This window comes from Andrographis paniculata, unplaced genomic scaffold (genome assembly GCF_009805555.1).
Source record: "Andrographis paniculata isolate CXL003 unplaced genomic scaffold, ASM980555v1 Contig56END, whole genome shotgun sequence".
Taxonomy (NCBI): domain Eukaryota; kingdom Viridiplantae; phylum Streptophyta; class Magnoliopsida; order Lamiales; family Acanthaceae; genus Andrographis; species Andrographis paniculata.
In genome coordinates, this window is record NW_026137591.1 from 1,811,284 (window position 1) to 1,833,167 (window position 21,884).

The 21,884-nt window shown below is 29.6% G+C and overlaps 2 protein-coding genes across 3 annotated transcripts; one reads left to right on the top strand and one right to left on the bottom strand.

Moving 5' to 3' along the window:
* The first annotated feature begins 10,682 nt into the window (after positions 1 to 10,682).
* Positions 10,683 to 14,123, top strand: LOC127256769 (leucine-rich repeat protein 1-like). The gene is made up of 6 exons (XM_051282952.1): positions 10,683 to 11,109; positions 12,182 to 12,253; positions 12,428 to 12,571; positions 12,765 to 12,836; positions 12,921 to 12,992; positions 13,779 to 14,123. The coding sequence occupies exons 1-6, from the start codon at positions 10,889 to 10,891 to the stop codon at positions 13,849 to 13,851; spliced, it is 654 nt and encodes a 217-aa protein (XP_051138909.1). The 5' UTR covers positions 10,683 to 10,888; the 3' UTR covers positions 13,852 to 14,123.
* Positions 14,124 to 16,216: 2,093 nt separating this feature from the next.
* LOC127256789 (uncharacterized) lies at positions 16,217 to 20,902 on the bottom strand. Of its 2 annotated transcripts, none has more exons than XM_051282982.1 (3): positions 17,742 to 20,902; positions 16,574 to 17,664; positions 16,217 to 16,497 (listed from the first exon to the last, which is right to left on the bottom strand). In XM_051282982.1, the coding sequence occupies exons 1-2, from the start codon at positions 20,514 to 20,516 to the stop codon at positions 16,621 to 16,623; spliced, it is 3,819 nt and encodes a 1,272-aa protein (XP_051138939.1). In that variant the 5' UTR covers positions 20,517 to 20,902; the 3' UTR covers positions 16,217 to 16,497; positions 16,574 to 16,620. The 2 variants fall into 2 exon arrangements, with proteins under 2 accessions (XP_051138939.1, XP_051138938.1); XM_051282981.1 differs by having other exon boundaries at positions 16,217 to 17,664; positions 17,742 to 20,534; positions 20,615 to 20,901.
* Positions 20,903 to 21,884: the final 982 nt, after the last annotated feature.

Sequence of the window (21,884 nt, forward strand, 5' to 3'; positions counted from 1 at the left end):
GAATAAAAGCAAAATCGAATAACATCGAAATAAATAATCCCAAATTGATAATTAAACTAATTAAAGCAAAATACATAAATCTGAAAATAAAAAAGTACGACCAAACAAAACCTTAAATCAAATAAACCCATCGATCTTACAACAAATACCAACCTACATTATATTATGAATCTATTTATTTGAAACTTTACAACTCACAAACCGCACATTAGGTGTATTTATCTAACCAAATATTTTGATACATTTTTCGGTTAATATTACCAAAAATTCTAATATATTTATACAATATATATATATAATATAAATTTTATTACTTACAAAAAAATTTACAATACTCCCTCCGTCTCAAAACTACGTATCTGTTTGCTTTTTATACAGAGTTTTAGAAATATTAATATTATATTGAGATGTAGTAGGAATAAAATAGAAATGACTAAAATAACGTTATTAGTATTGAGTGATATAAAGATAATGACATTTGTGTAATATATTGTAAATTGTAAGGATATTTGTAATGGTAAGTATATATTACATTTACCAAAAAAAAAAAAAAAAAAGAAATGAATACTTTGTTATGGGACAAACTAAAATGAAAAAATAGATACTTTGTTATGAGACGGAGGATGTATTAGACATAAAAATATTATTTTTTATATTAATATATATATATTTATATTTATATTTAGCATAAAAAAAAAAAATACATATGCCGCAGAACGAAGACTCCCATATCCCATTGTGTAATATTGGGTGTTATTTTACCAAATTTTTCTAAATTTTTACTATTTATTAAAAGTTTTCTCCAAAAATATTAAATCAAATATTTATTTTTCATATTCTATATTATATTAAAATTCAATTTTACATTCAAAATATCACATCAATACCTATTCATATCACATTATACAACTATTTAAATTTAAAGATTTTACTATTCAAATCTAAAGTAAAAAAATAAGAAAATCCAAACGGTCGAACAAACACACCCTTAGCCATGGAGACAATGGATTTGTTGTAGGAGAGGCACCAAATAATTAATTAAGTAGGTGATATCATACCACAAAGAAATGTGGCCTAAAATATCGTAGTGCACAATCATTTTGCACAACAAATCCTATATATATATATATATATATATATATGTGCGCGCGCGCGCGCGGCCGTTCCTGACTTTCAAATGGTCGAGAGCGAAATAAAAATTTGGAGCCCTTAAATATATATGTATATAATATATTTTTTTTTATTTATAATAAAATATAAATAAAAAAATATTTTAGCATAAATTTAGTTTCGAAATTTAGCATAAATTTCTCATTTATTTTAAAAATTGCATAACGCTCACTTATATTTTAACAAACGCTATATAAAACTCCCGCCATGCAAAAAAATGTAGATAAAAAACCATCTTCTCATCACCCAAAAAATATAAAAAAAAAGTTTCATGGAACATTTTTTAAAATATAAATGACTTGTGCAATTTTTAAAGTATATAGAATATTTCACTGAGTTTCGAAACAATAAAGAAGTTATTGACCATTTTGCCTAATAATAATAATAATAATAATAATTGTCTAATATTTTTTTTTAGTGCATAAAAAAATTAATAAAAATAAAAATAATAGACCTCTAAATATATATATATATATAGATATAAATGATATACTCCAATTTTTTTTACTTATAATAGAATATAAATTATTAACTTTTTCTTAGCATTTTTAGATAAAATATCAGTATTAATATTAATTTTATCTAAATAATCTTAAAACAAAAATTAGTAGCCCCTAAATATGTATAAATAATATATTTTTTTTATCTATAATAAAATATGAATAATTTAATAAAATAAATTTTCTAATATTTTTATATGCAAAATATTAATAATAATTAATATTAACTTCGTCTAATTTTTTCTAATGCATAAAAAAATAAATAAATAAATTTTTAAGGTACTTGAGTTTGTACCCAAAATTTTAAAAATAGTGTAGATAAAACTTAATCAATAAGTCATATTTTTGTGTTAATACATTAATGTCAAATAGTTTATATATATAAATAATTTATATATAACATAAATATATAATTGACCCCAATTTAGATTGAGTTTCTGGGCGGACGCCCTTTCGCCCGGGCCCAGTGACGACTCTGTATATATAAATAATAAAATATAAAAGGATTGGTTCGAATTCCATCGATGTTTTTTGATGGTATCTTCATTGGTTCGATGTTTTGCTTAAGATTAGGGATGTCAAATGGGGCGGGTTAGCCCCGGATTCGCCCAAGACCCGCTCTTAATGAGGCGGGTTCGGATCTAAATAATATGTTTCGGGGCGGGTTGTGGATTTAAAATTTTAAACCCGGCCGGATTCGGGCCGGGTCCGCCCCAACCCGGACCCGAACCCAGATATTTTTTAAAATTATTATAACTAATATATATATGTATATTTATATAATAAAAATATATTATTTATTTACTTAAATAATTTTAAATATAAAATTTAATTAGTCGTCTGCTCCAAATAAATTTTTAAAAATTATTATACCTAATATATGTATATTTATATAATAAAAATATATTATTTATTTATTTATCTTATTTTTATGGATCAATATTTGATTGTTTTTAAATTTTTTTTTTGTGCTTTTAACGCTATTTGTTTTAATATTTAATTGTTAAAAAAATATTTATTATTATATATTTTTTAAAAAAAACGAGTTTGCCGGGCCGGGTTCGGGCGGGGCGGTCCTAGGGCCGGGTGGAAGCGGGGCGCAGCGGGTCTCGGAGCCTAATATTTTTTAGCGAGGCGGGTCTCGGAGCCTGCAGAACCCGTCCCGAACTTGCCCTTTTGACATCCCTACTTAATGTTGCACTTGATCCAAAGTTTGAGGTTGAGAATAATATAAATTTGAATTGTAAAATATATTTGGTATAATATTTTGAAAAAACAAAAAATAATATTGATATATATATATATATAACATGAAAAAAATAAGAGTTTAATTGCTATTTCTATTAAAAAAAAATAAAAGTTATGAATAGTAAGAACTGGACCTCAAAGCTTGAAATATTGTGAGATCATGTATTTAATTGATTGTATATATATATATATATATTACTATGTCCGAAAAGATAAATCACACTATACGAATTATATGTTAAGGGTGAGTAAAATATCCGAAATCCAAAAATTTGAACCAAACCAAACCAAAATTTATAATTTGGTTCGGATTTTTTGGATTGAATTTTTGACAAATTTCGGATTTTCGGATCGAATCGGTATATTTAAAATCCGAACCAATCCGAATATAATATTTTAATATATTTTTTATTATAAAATGATAATAAAATATAAAAGAAATTTACAAATTAGAAAAATATTTAAAATATTCTGCAAACCAAGCCGGACAGGTGACCTGAAGCGTTGAGGATTTGAGCCCATAACCTTTTGATCACAAGTCCAACCTCCACACCTCCATCCCTTACAGAACAACAACACAGCTATTATTATCTGTTGAATAAGTGGATGAAAAAAATACTTTTGTTATTTATAATATAAACATAAATTTGATGAAAAAGTTAAACTAAAAGTATAAATTTGATGGGAATAGGTACTCCTTCCATCCAGTTAAAAAATATATATATTTTATTTTTAGGCATTCAATTATAAAGTAAATATTTAATGAAATACCTCACTTTTTTTTTTTCACAAATATCCTTATTTTACATCACATCGTTACTTTTACACAAAAAAATAAAAGCAAAAATATCATTACACTACTTTTAACTATTCACTATAATCAAAATACTATTATTTTTTAAACACCATGTTAAAAGTAAATATTTACTTTGTGTGTGGACGGAGTGAGTAGTAAATATTTTTTTTTTTATAAAATATCATATACTTCCCCTGTCCGCCTCTAAGGGTCATATTTACTTTCTGCATCATTGTACTTAACATTAAAAATATTCTTATATTTGTATTTTTTTTGTACAAATGTCCTTGTAGTATTATAAGATACTGATAAAAGTATTTTTGCAATTCTTTTTAATTTGTACTACATTTTGATATAATAATTAATATTCAAATATCAATATATACAAAATAAATAAAACCCTTAGGGTCGGACTAAAGTAGTAAGATATTATTTAAATACAAAATTTAAACTAAACATTTCTAAATAAATTCCAAAGAAATACACCCTTAAGTGTTTTGTGTTTATATAATAGTTTAATGGAATATTTTGTAATAAATAAAATATTTATATTTAAGTTTAATTTTAATTTAAATATTATTTTAATATAATTTTTTATTGAAAGTAAAACCAATTAAAGAATAAAAATTGATTTTTGAAATCAAAATGAAACGCATTATTGAAAATTATATTCTCTCCGTCTCATAACTATAGTGACATAGATAGGATCCATTTCATGACATCTAATCTCAATTCAAGAGAAGAATCAACTATGAAATCGAATAAACGAAGCGGCGAATAATTTGGAATCAATCGACGAATACTCCTCTCGAGCAAACACCTTCATGAATCCACACGAACTATTTGAGGCTTGTGAATGTTTCTTCCATCTCTCACGTAAGTTGCATTACGAAGGCTAAAAAATTAACTCTCTCAGTTGATTGGATCACCCCAATGGATGGTTGGAATCTATCCGAAAAAAAAGGAAACTTCTTCAAAGTGGTAGTTACTTTCTCTGAAATGTATCGAATGAATGTTTTACAAGTAGAATATAAAGAATATATGCTAAGAAGATCTAATCTAATCTGGCCATACATCTAATCTAAAAGTCAACGGCTCATAACCTCTAAACAAAGTAATGTCTTTGATCGGGTACGGGTCGCGATTGGTCCGCTATTTTGATTCGGGTCACCCGATACCATGTCATATAGTCTTAATTGGTTAAGGTACGGGATTTAAGGAATATTAATATTATATTGGTAGTTGGTAAAAAATATGGATAAAAAACTTTTTTACCTTTGTGAGTGTATTAGTGTAAAAAGTAGTGACAATTAGGTAATAAAAATGAAAAAGTTGGGGTGATATGATTATTTATGAAAATAAGACTATTATTTTGAAACAAATAAAAATAACAAATAAGACTATTGTATTGGGACGGAAGAGTATATTATTAGCTATAATAGCATTACCATTAGGACCCACCAATACCAAACATGACATATGCCACTAAAGCATATGCTTGATAATGATAATAATAATAATAATAATAATAATAATAATAATAATAAGGGTAAACTGTATTTTTAGTCCCGTGACTGTACCCCTTTATCATTTTAGTCCCGTAAGTGGAGCCTATCGCAAACTAGTCCCATAAGTGAAAATTTTTTGTTGTTTTAGTCCTCCGACGCCGGAGATGCCCGCGTGGCCCGCCGGAGGTGACGTGTCCGCCAGATGTCACTGACCTGGCGGACACGTGGATTTTTTATTTTATTTTTTCATTTTTTAAATTTTTTTAAAACTTATTTTAAATTTATTTTAAATTTTATTTGTATTTTTTTATTTTTTTATTTGATCCAATTAAAAAAATAAAAATAAATAAATAAATCAACGTGTCCGCCAGGTCAGCGACACCTGGCGGACACGTCACCTCCGGCAGGCCACGCGGGCATCTCCAGCGTCGGAGGACTAAAATAGCAAAAAAATTTCACTTATAGGACTAGTTTGCGATAGGCTCCACTTACGGAACTAAAATGATAAAAAAGTCCAGTTACTGAATTAAAAAAACAGTTTACCCTAATAATAATAATAATAATAATAATAATAATAATAATAATATGCAAAAATTATAAAAATCAATAAAAGAAAAAATTGAATAAAAATGATTAAGGATAAAGGAGTAAGGCAGCATGGGAATGAGGAAGCATAAAGCTCACCAAATCCACACTCCAATTTTTAACATTCTTTGACTTCAACCAAACCCTACTTTTGGTTTTACTCATAATATATGTTTGCCCACTCAATCATGCGATTCTTAAGAAATAGTAGTCATTTACTGTTCCCATATTGCCGGTTCTGTCCGTCCCACGTTTCATATCACTTTCTTTTTTAAAAAAATAATTACTCATCTTAATTTTATTTTAAATTTTCTAATTTAAAATTTTTTAATTTTAATTAAACTAATTAGTTATCTTAATCTTAATCTTAAATCTATAATGATTTATATTATAAGTTAATTATTTCACTAATACATTATTAATTATCTACTAATTATATTTATTCTAAATTCTCGTGTCTACAGTGACCAAGATACCCAATATGGGACGGAGATAATATTTTTTTAAAATATAATATCAATATATATTTTTTATTTATTAAAATAAAATACCGAATATTATTTTAAGGATAAACTGTTTTTTAGTCTCGTTACTGGATCCCCTTAACAACTTATTTGGTTGGAGTTTGGATTTTGAGTTTAAGTATTGATTGTAAAAATTTTCATTTTGAATAATTATTAGATGTTATATGAATATGTATTAATATGATATTTTGATATAAAAATAATTTTAAATATAATATAAAAAATAAAAATGCAAGTTTGATTTGATATTTTTAGGATAAAATTTTGTGTATAAACTCTAACGAATTATGAGTCATGGCTTCCAGTTGTAAATAAAGCTTGTGTTTGGTTGAGTGTCTAAAATTTGAATATTAATTTTTTTTTTAATTTTACTAATTATTTGATATTATAAATTATGTATTGATGTGATATTTTTAATGTGAAATTATTTTTTTAATATAATATAAAAAATGGGACTTTTAGTTGATATTTTTAAAAAGAAAAATAAAATTTATGAATAGTAAAAATTTTGGGTAAATCCTTTCAAACACAATTTTTTCTAATTTATATTTTTTTCTAATTTATATTTGCAATAAATAATTTGTTATAAGTAATTTAAATTATTTTTAAAATAATATAGTATTATTACAAATAATGACATAAATTATTTGTCTTAATACAAAAATTATTTATGCCAAAATTATTTAATATCTATTTTATTCATAAATATTAAATAAATTAATATATTTTATTCTATTGTACAATTCTAATATCAACTACACTAAACACAATTAATTTTCTAATAACACTTTCTTAAAATCCATGTCCAAAATAAAGTGGCATAATGTCATGGCACGGATGGAGTATAATATATACTTATATTAACGTAATATATACTTTATTTATTTACAAAAAATCAATGATTTAATACAAAATATTAATTTTTGTACTATCGATACGATTCTCCATATTTAACATAAAAAAATCATCTAAAATACTTTAAGTTTGTTTGAGTGTGATTTGAAATTAATTTGAAATAAAATATTAATTTAAATTTTTATTTAAATAATATTTTAATGTAATATTTTACGAGAAGAAAGTGTATTTTTATTAGAAACCATATTAAATAAATAATGTTAATTTATATTTAAATAGTAAAATAACACAAGATAAATGAACAAATCGTATACATTTTCTTAAGACTTTGATTTCATTTTTTTTTTCCTATTCGATTATAGTAAATTTTATAAAAACATATAGGGTGCGTTTGTTTGTGGGTATTAGAGTTTGAGTTTGGATTTTTGAATAGTAAAAAGTTGAATTTGAATAGTTGTTTCATACGATATAAATAGAGGTTGGTGTAATATTTTGAATGTAAAATAAATTTGTAATATAATATAAAAAATAATAATAATAATAATTGTTTGATATGATATTTTTTTTAAAAAAATAAAAATTTGCATAATAAAAGTCTGTCGTAAAACCCACAGCAACACAACCATAAATTTTTTACAAGACACTACATTCAAATAAGATTATAACTAAATCAAATGATTTTGTTTGATTAAATTTTTTGATAATCATATTCAAAATTTTATAATTTGAATTCGAACACAAAAATTCAATTCGATTTCAATATGAATTTGATGGACACCTAAAAAATGAAAATATGACTAATTTCACCAATGAAGATTATACATATATATATATATTCAGATTAAATAGTTTAAACCAAAGTTATTTATAATATTAATTTTTAAAATTTATATAAATAAACAGAACATAATTAAAACTACAATTATACTATGATATTCTTGTTATTAGAAGAAAAAAATAGTTTTGTGTCAATTTGCAAAATTGATACATAGTATATATATATATATATTAATCAAATTGTCTTGATATTATTTTTAAAATTTTAATTAAAAAATTTTGAATCAAATATTTTAATGACATTGTTATAATTGTATTTTAAATATTCAAAAAAAAATATTCACCCTAATAGAGTCATAAAATATAAATTTTTAGTAACATTAACTGAAAAGTGTAATAAAAAAATTGTTCCCTTCTTCCTCCGGACTTAAGGTCATTTTTTTTTTTTTACAAAGGTCATTTTTTTTTACAAAGAGAGTTTGAAAGATAGAGAGAGTATTAATTTGCGGATGGAGAAAATATTGAATAAACACACTTTTTTTAATTTCATTATTTAACTAATAAAAATAATTAGAAGTAATACTTTAATATAAATATTATATCCCCTCAATTTAGAACCAATTTATTCATTTTATTATTTGAAATGGTTCGAAATCAATATATATATATATTGTTTTTTTTATAATTGTAATTTTCATATAATTTAAAAAACTCTTATGTTTTATATATAATTACAATAATATCTGTCAACTTGTGCATATACTAAAATTTTTTAGTCTAATTATTCAATCATCGAACTATTAGGTACATATAATATATTAATATTCAAAATTTATGTATAAAAAATAAACAGATACAGATCAATTCACCCACCAAATAAAATTAAAATAATATTAATTATTACTAAATTACAAATGTATCCCTAAGTATTAGTTTTATTTTTATTTCATGAATCAGTGACTATGTTTTGTATTCAACAAGACCTATCAAAAGAATTATTGATGTCTTATTTTTTTCCCTCGAATCGTCTTTCCTCTTTTAATAAAAAGATATTGTAACTACTGGTATAATTATATTCTACATAATTGTCAAAAGCAAAATTGATGATTTTCGAATTATTATTAGGTAATTTCATTACTGATATTCAATATGATGAAATATCTTGAGATTTGAAGAATTTAAATGAATTTTCTATAAAACTTGTTGAGACAAAGAAAAATAGCAACTGCAAACGTGGAAAGATCATTTTCAATTATAACTATTATCAAGAAAAAATGACGAAATAGCATGGAAAAGTAATTATTAAATGATTGTTTCGTTACTTTCCTAGAAAGAGATGTGTTTACGAAAGTTAGTATAAATGCTATTATCAGCCGATACCAAAATATAAGATCTCATCGTAAACACTTGTAACTATTTTGATATATAAATGATTGTTAATTTGAAGTTTCGTATTTTTCTAATGTAATTTTTATTTATTTATTTAAATTTTATTTTAATTATATTAATTTATCGACCCACCAAATTCAAAACCTTAGATCCGCCGCTGGATACATAGATGCATATGGGAGAATGGAATACTCCCCTCAGGCCCTTAACCCTTTAACAAAATATTTTTTTTAGTAATTATAATATTTATCTAATATTAAAAATATTCTTACTATTTATTATATATTACAATATTAACACAAATATTTTTGTGCTTTTTTGTCTTTAATTTATAATATATATATATTAATACTCCCCCCGTTCCACTGGAAGGATGATATTTGCTTTTTGTACGTAGATTTTTTAATATTAGTATTATATTGAATTGTAGTAAAAAAACAGGAATACCCCTATTAGTACGGTATAATGTAAAAGTAATGACATTTGTGTAATATATTATAAGTTGAAAGAATATTTATTATGTTAGATAGGTAGTACAATTACTAAATTAAAAAATAATAACCTTATTTTGGAACAGACAAAAATAAAAAACGGTAACCTTTCAATATATAATACTCCCTTATTCCAATCAATCCAAAGTTTTCTCTTTTTTTTTTTCTTTTTTTTTTTTTAAATTTTGCAATAGATTAAAAAATAATTTTTTCGTCCCACTTTGATTTATACCAGAAAAATTTTAGTGAATACCATTAAGTAAAATAAATTAAAAATAAAATGGTGTGATGAGAAAAAATATATATATTTATTTTTTTATTTATTTTTTTATTTGAGTGATACGATGAGATAATATATAATAAATTATTTCATATTTTAAAAATACTGCATAATAACAACTCAAAATAAAAAATATTGCATATATATGAAATAAAAAGAATAATAATATTTTATTAATTAATATAATACTACCTCCGTCCTATTGAAATACTATAATTTTCTATTTTCTTCCATTCCAAAACAAAGTTACCATTTCCTAATTGAATAATCGTACTACCTATCTAATATAATAAATACCCTTTCAACTTACAATATATTATATAAATATCATTACTTTTATATTACATCATACTTGTACGGATATTTTTGTCTTTTTTTTTATAATATAATATAATTTTAATATTTAAAAATCTACGTGCAATAGAATTATTTTTATTATAATAAAAACTAAATAGACAAAAATAAATAAATAAAATACTTGACGAAAAAAATACTAGTAGTAAAAAATTTACAAATGGTCGTATAAATTAAATCAAATTAATTATTTAATTAACCTGAAATAGACCGAAGGAATATGTTTTTGGTTGAGGTTCTTCCTCTGATTCTCCACTAACAGCAACAGCGTGCTCTCTTTCGTCAATCAATCCGTCCAATCAATCAATCTTCGAACAAATTCTTCCAATTTCCAGCACTGAATAAATCCGCGCACTGTCCAGAACCTCAATTCCGCACCAGACCTCAGCCAGTATTTGTTCAATTTCAGCTATGGCTCCCAAGGATCTGTTGATTTTTCTTGCCCTAGGTGTCGCGGCATCGTCGCTGCTGGTGAGGGAGGCTTGCGGGAATTCGGAAGGCGACGCGCTGTACGCTCTTCGCCGGAGCTTGTCGGACCCTGACAAAGTGCTGGAGAGCTGGGATCCCAATCTGGTGAACCCCTGCACCTGGTTCCATCTCACCTGCAACAAAGACAACCGCGTTACTAGGGTGTACGTATTTCGTTATACTACTATTGTTATTATTGCTGCAATTATTCGTGTCTTCTATGTTTCTGTAATTGAATATTTTGTTCTCGCTTGGCCTCGTTTTGTTTGGATTATTATGGCGGTGGAATTAACAGGCCGTGTGAGTACTGCCAACATTTAGGGTTATGTATGATTTTAGTTTCAAGAATTAGGTCTAGATGGATTCTGCTACTTCTTTGTTCCAGTTTGTTTAAGAATTACTAATAATTTACTCTGGCATTGCGTTGGGTAGTAAATGGCTGTATCTGAGCTGGTTTGCCCTTTAAACTAGTTAATTTAGTCTCTAGAGTTTAGACTGTGTTTGGACTTAAAGCATTTACGAAAATTAGGTTTAATTGAAGTTGGGAGGTAATGTTTCAAATGAGGAATAGGTTCGATACAATAATTTGAATTCAAATAGTTGTTTGATTTATCTTTTTTAATGGGGAGCAAAGATGTTAAGTATTCTACTATAAATTGTACTGTAAATTACTGAAGTTGGGATGTAATGTTTCGAATGGGAAATAGGTTCGATATTTTGAATTCAAATAGTTATTTGATTGATCATTTTTAGTGGGGAGCGGAGGTGTTAACTAGTTTAATTGTACTGAAATTGGACTAAAGCATTTAAGAAATAAGGTTTAACTGAAGCTAATGTTTCAAATGGAAAATAGGTGCATTTGATACAATATTTGAATTTAAATTAGTTGTTTGATTTATGTTTTTAAGGGGTAGCAGGGGTGTAAATTGGACTAAAGATTTTGCGTAATTAGGTTTAATTGAAGTTGTGATTTAATGTTTCGAATGAGAAATAGGTGTGTTCGATGTGATATTTTGAATTAAAGATAGTTGTTTGATTTACATTTTTTTTGGGCATGTGAAAGCGAGATAATTTTGGTTACTGAAATTTCAAGTCCGGAACTATCTGAATAAGTGCTGTGGATTAGTAATTATTGAATATCGTTGTCGTGGCATCCATTAATTGTTTTTTGTCTTTTTTGGTTTATCTTATATGTTTTCTAGTGATCAAGAATTGCTATTTTGTTCACTTGTGTAGGGATCTTGGGAACTCGAACTTGTCTGGCCATCTTGTGCCGGATCTTGGGAAGCTCGAACATCTGCAGTATTTGTGAGTATCGTACAGCACTTCCACTATATTGGCAGATGCATTAAATTGATCGGAAGTCTTTATTTGGTTAGAATAATTAAAGATTTTTCTGGTGAATTTCGTCGTCAGTAACACTTCATCATTTCCATTTCAGATGTTCAAGAGCATAACAAACCTTACTTGTCTATCTTGCAGGGAACTTTATAGAAACAACATTCAAGGAACAATTCCTGCCGAGCTCGGTAACTTGAAGAACTTAATAAGTTTGGATCTTTACAACAACAATCTAACCGGAAAAATACCACCATCGCTGGGAAATTTGAAATCTCTCGTCTTTTTGTGAGTTTATCCTTATCATTCGCATAATTTAGTTTATTTGTTCTTAATTAGGTGATTTCTTTATTTTTGTAACATAACATTCCTTATCAAGATTACTCGTCTTACATTAAATACACGTGCGCCGTAGGCATTAAGTAGATGTGATTACTTTACCAGTTTGCAGCAACTCTACAATAATTTATGTTTTTTGCAGACGTGTTAATGATAATCACCTGACTGGACCAATACCAAGGACCCTTACAGAAACATCGAGCCTCAAAGTTCTGTAAGTGCTTCTTAATCGACTGTTGTTTATATCCGTGTTCATTGCAAATTGTGGTGCTGCTAATTTTTGTTTTTGTTTATGTAGCGATGTCTCTAATAACAATTTATGCGGCACAATTCCTACAAGCGGTCCGTTCGAGCACATTCCTCTAAACAAGTGAGATATTATCCTTGAAAGTTTGATTTATTCCTACTTCTAAATAGATTCGATTCACTTTTATTCACTGTTATAAGTGAGCCGAATAACTCTTTCTACATTTGTTTTCTACTCTATTTTCTCGGAATTCATCAAAATTTCGGTCTTTAAAAAACATACCTACAATAGCTATTTTTTCATTTAAAACTATTACGCTAAAAATTATTTTTGGTCAAAACATCACATCAAACGTTTATTTATATCACATTAAAAACTTAGGGCGTGTTTGGTTTGTGCTTGTATGTATGTTTATCTAAAATAGTAGTTTGATGTGATTTTATACTTCATATTTTCAAAATCAATTTATCTATTTATTTTTTGTACGTAAATTTTGACATATTATTTAATATGTACATGGTACAATATATGGGTGAATCGACAATTCTATCCTTGAATAAGATAAATAAGTTGATGGTATTGTTATAATAATAAGTGAAACGTAAGGGTTTTTTTTTTTTTTTTTTGTGAGACTATAATTAGTAAAAAAGAATTGAATAGATTGATTTCACATAAATCAAAATAACAAAATAGATAGATTGATTTCGGATATTTTTATAGGAAATCGTATGTATTGCATAGTATAGAAACCAATGAAAATCTCAAAGAGAACATAGCCTAATCTTTTCTTTTTTTTTTGTACCCTAAACAACACCGCAAACACTTTGAAAAGTGACTTTTTTTCTTCTGCTCAAAAATTTCCATGTCCGATTTCTTGTAATTCTCCACGACTTATATTTCCATGTGCAGCTTTGAGAATAACCCTCGACTGGAAGGCCCGGAGCTGCAGGGACTCGTAAGTTATGACACAAATTGTTCATAAAGACATCGCATCGATAGACTACTATGCATGTAATGATCTTATTATTTCCAGTAGTGTACTTACTTTTCCGATTATGAATGTTGATGGTGTTGTGTGTGTGTTTTCCCGGTAAGATGCCCCGCCCCACCCCGCCCGGCCCCGGCACTGTAAACTCGCCGTGGTTTCCGGTGTAGGTGACGACGAAATTGCCATCGAATAACTATTACTAGCTTGGTTGTAAAAGTTATGGATGATGTCTCTTGCTGCTTAATGTGCAACTACATGTTTCTGTATGTGTATCCTTTCTTTACTTCTCTTGATTCAAAAGGAAAATGTGAATAATGTGAGGGTTTGGTGTAGAATTAGGGTTTGTTTGGATTTGATTTGAAATTGGGGTGGTGATTTGAATTTTGATCTGAATAGTATTTTTACCTAATGTTGTGTGAGAATATTTCTAAATTAAAAAATACTTACTACTACCTACTACCAGCTGCAAGAGTTCATTTATTTTTGTGTCTTGAATATTAATAATGATATGAAAATATAGTACATCTCTCCGTCCTAAACATCTTGCAATATTTTATTTCTTTTTTTGGTATGTCCCAAAACACCTGCAATATTTTTAAAATAGAAAATAATTTACTATATTTAATCACTACCTCACCCTTTATTCCCTCGAATCATTTAAATAAAAAAATAAAATATATATTTCTCTTTCTATTACATCACCTAATTTCTAAATTATTCTACTTAATACTATCTACTTAAAAATTCATGCCATAAACAAATGTTGTACCTTGTTTGGGACGGAACGGAGGGGGTACAAATTAAGGGAAAATGACAAAAATATTTCTATTAGTACCTTGTAATATTATTGTAATGATATTTATGTAAAAAATTATATAAATATAATGATATTTTTAATGTTAATAGGCTGACGCAAAAGAGAAATGAAACGAAATGAATATGTTTTATTCTATCACACTATTCAAATAAAAATATGCTATATGTTTTTCTTTCTCTCATCCCATTATATAATTTTTACTTTATTCTATCCACTTAAATTTTTGTGTTTAAATTAAAATATTGCTTTTTATTTAGGACAGAAAGAAAGAAGTATATTTTTATTAAAAATGATATTGAATGTATCATGTACTTTTTTATTTGAAATAAAAAATAAAATGAACACACAAAAAGACAATATATAAAATTATAGGCTTTGGGTAGAAATTTTGAAGTTCTGAAAAATTGTTATTAATGAAAAATAAGATATTTGATGTCATATTATGTAAAAAAAAAATTATTTGATAAGATATTTTCAAAAATTAAATAAATTATATTAATAAATAGTGATAAAATTTTTAAAAGTATGTATGTGTGGCTCTTTTTAAAATTTGATACTATTGTACAACTAGTGTTTTTATGTGTATAATACTTATTCCGTCTTAATACAATAGTCCTGTTTACCATTTTTGTCCCTTTTAAAATAATAGTCTTATATCCATAAATAACCATATTACCATAAAACTATTCCTATTTTTTCATTTTTATTACATAATTGCCACTACTTTTTACACTAATACACTAACAAAGGCAAAAAAAAGTCTTTATCCATATTTTTTACCCATTGCCAATATAATATTAATATTCCTTAAATTCTCGTGTCCAATCCAATTAAGACTATATTTATTACAGAGGAAGTACTTATTTTGTCCACTTTTAATATATCTATTTTGATAGTCTGTTTACTTTTAATGGATCTATTTATATTTTTTTAGTAATTATACTTCTCAATTAAACAATAAAAAAAAACTCCCATATTTAATATGACATTACAAAAAATACTATTAAAAATAAAAATGGCTTTAAGGGTAAAAAAAAAAAATATATTTTTTATCTTTCTATAAAGTAAATTATTTGTTTATTTATTTTATTCAAATAAAATTATTTAAAATATTTTACTTTATTTATTTGTATAATACTTTCATAATTAAATGCATATTTACAATAAAATATTAGACGAAAAAGATATTTTGTACATATTTAAATTTAACATAAAACATTTCGTACAATAAATAAAATACTCTCTTCGTCCGGTGTTTAAGAAATAATAGTGTAATGATATTTTTGCTTTTATTTTTTTGATATAAAAATAATGATTTGATGTAAAATAAATATATTTAATGAAATATTTACTTTATAATTGGACGTCCTAAAATAAAAATATGTCTACTTTCTAGCTTCTAGCTGAACTGTGGGAATACAACATATATTACATATTTTTACTAAAAACACAAGTATATTATGCAATCTACTCGATTTATAAATACTTAAAAAAAAAAAAAAAAGTATTTATAAAAAAAACAAAGAAAAAAAAAAAGCAAATAGCAATTGTCTCAACACAATAGCCAAAGTAGAGCATACAAAAACAACAAAACTCAGAGTAGACACAAAATTTGCCAAACCTCTAGAAAGAAAAATGGAAAACTCACTCTTGAAGAAACCAACCATATGCTCAAAAAATACACAAAACACGGTCACAGCTTCAAAACCCCGACGACTCAGATCCATCTGTCACACATGGTTCGCCTAGTGTGACTTTTTTGTCGCACTTGGTTTGCAGGGTATTAGGTTCGGCCGGAAGTTTACCCGGTGCGCACCGGGTAGCTGCTGCGGGTTCCCACGTCATCAAAAAAAATAATAATAATAAAATACACAAAACACACACAAAAATCTCAATTACCATTCAAGAAGACAATCTTTCAACTTTCATGACCTTTTCTTGGATTACTATTCTTCATCTGAATCAGAACTCGAACTCGAACTTGAACTTGAACTCGAGCTTTTAGAGATTTTACCTTCTCCTTCAATAGGCTTCGACGAATCGAAATCGCTACATGGCTCGACTTCACAGCCCGACTCTCCACTCGTAACATAGCTCGTCACTCTTACGATCGAAATCGCCATTGAAGAACCTACATCGAGCTCCACCGGCAATCCATCATTCGACGTTAACCAATCCTCCGAGTTGGTCAGAGGTTCGTCTTCAACTCCAATGCTCGGTTTTCCACTCGTAACATCCACCAATAAGACATCATCGTATCCATCTTCCGTGTCGACCATCTGCGACGTATGATCAACTAAAACCGGAAGCTCGACATTCTTGTCGTTATCCTTATTCGATTTGTCATCATTCATAGAATCTTCGACTGTATCGATCTCGAGATTCTTGTGTAGAATTCCATATCCCGGATCGTGAATCGTTGTTTCGTCGACCACCATCTTAATTTCTAGTGGCTCGAATTCGCCTCGATTGGACAACTCAGCGATACCCGGAAAGAGTTTATTCTCCCGGGATGTCGAATCACCTTCATCGGGTATCGAATCGACGATTTCCGTCGATTGCATTTCCAATTCCTTTGATGATTCTTGATCAGGAGAATCATGGCTGCCGAATTCATTGACCTCCGTCGTCGAACATTCGTCGACGGTAGAAATCTTCGCGTGTAAAGTATCGTCGATCGTTCTTTCTTCTTCATCCGGATTCCCCTCGATCTTACCCCAACGATCGACACTAAAGTCTCCGACACAGTCGAGTTCGGACAACAGACATTCGTCGATTTCCTTAATCTCATCTACCTCTTCAACTATTGTCTGTAATTCAGATCGAGAACCCGCGATTTCGAAGGTTCCGGAACTGAAAGAAGTAAAGTTGGGACGTTGTGATGATTCGATATTCGATAAGATGTCAGGATCGACCTCTCCGATCTCCGGTATGAATAATTCCAGCTCAGCAAGATCATTGTCCGACGGCTTGGCTGGCACGCTCAGTTCCTGCAATGTTTCAGACATCAGATCTTTGTCGTATGTCTAAAAATAGGACAAGCATTGAACAAACGACAAATGTTAACCTGTGCTTCGTCGTGAGTGATCGATGTGTCTTCTTCAGACACGAACTTCTCCTCGACTTCATAGTTAACATCAGCATCGACAACTTGCAGTTTCGCAACGTCTTTGCTTTCAGACAATAGTAAAGCCTTATTGTCGAAACCTTCATCGCACGAGCGAATATTCTCGACGATATTTTCCTCGGTTGATGTCTGATCGATTTCCAGAAGATCGTCACCTGCATTGTATCGATTTCTTACATCGACTGCCTCTACTGAACTCGGCTCTGTTTCGAGACTGTGTCCTTCAGCTTCTGTCGCGACTAAAGATACCGTTGTCGACGAATCGTTTGTCTGAACAAATCGCGGGCTGGAATCGTAAAGAGGTTCCCGATGATGAACATCGTTAACCGAACCCGTATTGACGACGACCGGTTCGTCATCGACAACATCTCTTCTTTCCTCGAGCATCGTCGTTGTCTCTCCGCTTTCGATTTCAGTGAAGACCCGTTCGCTCTCTTCAGAAAGCGACGACGAGCTCGAACTGCTCCTGTAATTCCGATCAAAAATTCCCAAATTCGGACAATATTCAGTCTCCGGAATCTCTATGTCGCTCGATCGAAAGTTAAGCTTGTCTTCTTCGAATTTGAGCTTCTTGTAATCCGAAGATCCGCTCTCGTTTCGAACCCGACGTTCGAATTCTTCATTCACCACCGGATTCTGCTCCTCGACTGAACTAATCGACTCCGTTTCCGGGACAGAACTTGTCTTCGACTCGCTAAGTCCACTCGATTGCCTCAAGAACCGAGAGCTGCTCGACTCTTCCGAAATTGTCTGTTCGGGGACAAAGTACGGCCTCATTCTAACATCCTCGTTTTCTTCTTTCCCAAAAACCGTAGACCTCATATTAAAGCTCTCGTGCCTACGAAACATCTCTATGGAACGAGGCACCGTAAACTCGTCCCGAAATCCATCTCCAGAAAGATTCGGCTTCTCTTCGCTCGAATCATAAGGGATATCGAAAGGATTCCGTCTAGGCAACAAGATGGAAGGAGCCGAGCCCGGGATCGGAGGCAACCCCGAATCGTCTCGAGATTCTTGAGCATGAGTGAACGGATTCTCCCGTCTCGTCGAAATCGGCGTAATCCCAAACGGAAAGTCCAAACTCTCTAAATCGATCAAGTCCCTCTCAGGTTGAACGTTCGCGCTCTTTCTCGACCGTCTCCTCAGTATTAGGCTCTCCAACCGTAGATTCCTCTCGATCTCCGAACTTCCGAGATTCATGAGATTCTTTTGATCCTCGTCGGTCCATGTAATCGCCGACGTCGTGATCTCGTGGTGCAAATCCTCATCCTCGAAGCAATTGTGTCTATCTGAACCGTGGGTACTAGCATTAGACTCAGACTCATCGTCTCGAGCAGGTCGAGGCGACTCTCGATCCAAAAGTGGATGGAGCTCGTCGAGCATCGGCATGATGTCTGTCATCGACGCGTCCGGGGAGGAGCTCTCGGCTCGGTCCGACCCCGAATCCCCGTCGTCGTCATCTTCATTTCTGTCGTCATGTCCTCCCTGAACCACTTGTTCTTCTAGATTCGCCGCCGCACATGTCCATGGAGATCGCGGAGGAGAATCCAAAGTATCGACGTTTACCTTCTCCGACCCGAACGAGCCACCCTCGTCGTCGTCGTCGTCGTCGTCCGACGAACTTCCCCCGTCGTCCGCCACCGGGATAGGGGCGTAGAGATTCTCGACAACCTCCCCATCACTATGCATCGTCGCCTTCTCCAACAACCCTCGATCGTCGCCGTCATCGTCCAACTCGATCTTCCGTAATCTCCTCGCCACTCCCTCGATCAATGGAACTTTATCATCGTCACAAGCAACGCCAAAAACATCGCTATCGCCATCGTCGTCCAACTCAACCTCCGGCAATTTTATCGCCGCTCCCTCGACTAATGCAACATTATCATCATCACGAACAACCCCGGAAACAAATTCACCATCGCCATTGCCACCAAACTCAATCTCCGGCGATCTCTTCGCCATTCTCTCGTCAAATGGAACATTACCATCATCACAAACATCGCCATTGTCATCCAATTCAACCTCCGGCGATTTCTTCACCACTCTCTCGACAAATGCAACATTACCATCATCACAAATATCGCCAGAAACACCATCGCCATTGCCATCCAATTCAACCTCCGGCGATCTCTTTGCCAATCCCTCCAATTCAACTTCCGGCAATCTTTTGGCCAATCCCTCGATCAATACAACATTATGATCATCATCACAAACAACATTGCCATCACCATTATTATCCAGCTCAACCTCCGGCGATCTCTTTGCCACTCGATCAATCAATGGAACAGTATCATCATTATCATCAAGAACAACCTCGCCCCCCGACAAATCCCGACAACCTTCCACCTCATCATGATCATCATCATCATCATCCCTCCTCTCCAATCCTAAAACCTCAACATGTCCAGAAACATCCCCTGTCTTAATCAAAACAGCTTCTTCTTCTTCTTCTTCCTCATCTGTCTCAATCTCAGGTATGTTGTTTGGTTGCCCCAAACTCAAAAGGGTTCCAAGAAGAAGAGCAGTGCAGACAAGAACAGGTGAAACAGACACCAACAACGAAAAAACAAAAGGGAATAACCTCTGCAGACACATCAAGAAACACAAAAATCCAACAAACAGTGGATTCTTACAAGCTGTTCTAAAACACCATCTGCTTGTCCACATCATAATTGCCCTAAATTTCACCCCAATCTCCATCAATTGAATATCCATTTCTTCTAATTCCCACAACTAATATTCAACAAATCAAGTATTAGATCAAACATGTGTTGTCTAAATTCACACACAAAATCACCAAAAAAAATACTAACCTTTAGATAATCAGACAGCACCAGAAAATTCAATAAGACAGAAGAAGATGAAGAAGACCTCCCGGAATGAAAATTGAGATGGAATTTTGAGATTAGAGGAGTTTTTTTAACTTTTAAGTATATATATCTGGTTGAAACATAAAAATTAATTAAGAACACAAAAAGGCATGATCTTGATTCCTTGATTCCTGCTTTACACACTCACTTTTCTTTTATTTCCTGAGCTACAGCTATTCATACAGTAGTAGTAAGTACTTGGTCTATCTGTACCAGAATTATTAAATATATATATATACACATAAAGAAAGTAGTGAGTGAATGTGGGGGAGACACAAAAGCAGAAAAGTAGAATTTGAAAAAGAAGAAGAGAAGCTTTTGTAGAGGCATTTAAGCAAACAGTTTGTGGGTGGGTTCTACTTAAGTTAATTCTGCTAATCAACAAAGTAATTTGCTGAGATGATGGATTAATGCTAACTCACCACACATGCCTGTGTTTTTTCTTTTTTTTGGTCTAATTTTGTATTTAAATAATATTTTTGTTATCAAATAAATGATATTTTTTGTATTTTAATATTGTCCGTCACATAAAATCGATACCATTTATTTTTTCACTTAAAATTTTGAATATTAGTATTATATTGATTTACAGTGAAAACGACAAAAATAATATAAAAGTAATGACATCTTATCAAACATTTTTTTTATATGCCGTAAAATTTATCAATTCAGAATGTTATCTATTTTTTTTTTAAATTTATATCTTTTATAAATTAGTTTTTGCTAATTATACATAAATAAAAATAATTTTTATTTATTTATATAAATTTTATTTTCTACACAATAATATTTATATTACATATATTTTATTGAGATACAAATTTTAAAATATTTAAATACTTATTATAAATTTCTTTTAATTATATATATTGGGTTTGTATGAAAAATTGTATTGATAATATAAAAAATAATATTTAGATTGAAGAATTGACTTTTGTGAGTGAATAAAATGTATATATTATATATAATGGGTTAATATGTGTATATTATATTTTTATATAATATTTATGGAGATTGTGCTTTTTTTTTTTTTTTTTTTTTCTCAGTGAAAGTACTTTTTATTTTAATAAAAAATAACTTTGCACTTTACACAATATTACAAATAATGTTATTAAAAGTAAATGATTTAGAAGGCAACATTTTTTTTTTTTTCTTTCCATTGTACTACCTATAAAATAATAATATACTAATATTATGTACAAAAAATAAATAG

Coding starts and splice junctions, on each gene's coding strand:
- LOC127256769 (XM_051282952.1), top strand. CDS start 10,889: ATGGCTCCCAAGGATCTGTTGATTTTTCTTGCCCTAGGTGTCGCGGCA. Junction 11,110..12,181: donor GACAACCGCGTTACTAGGGT/GTACGTATTTCG, acceptor TCACTTGTGTAG/GGATCTTGGGAACTCGAACT. Junction 12,837..12,920: donor ACATCGAGCCTCAAAGTTCT/GTAAGTGCTTCT, acceptor TTGTTTATGTAG/CGATGTCTCTAATAACAATT.
- LOC127256789 (XM_051282982.1), bottom strand. CDS start 20,516: ATGGATATTCAATTGATGGAGATTGGGGTGAAATTTAGGGCAATTATG. Junction 17,665..17,741: donor TCACTCACGACGAAGCACAG/GTTAACATTTGT, acceptor GAAACATTGCAG/GAACTGAGCGTGCCAGCCAA.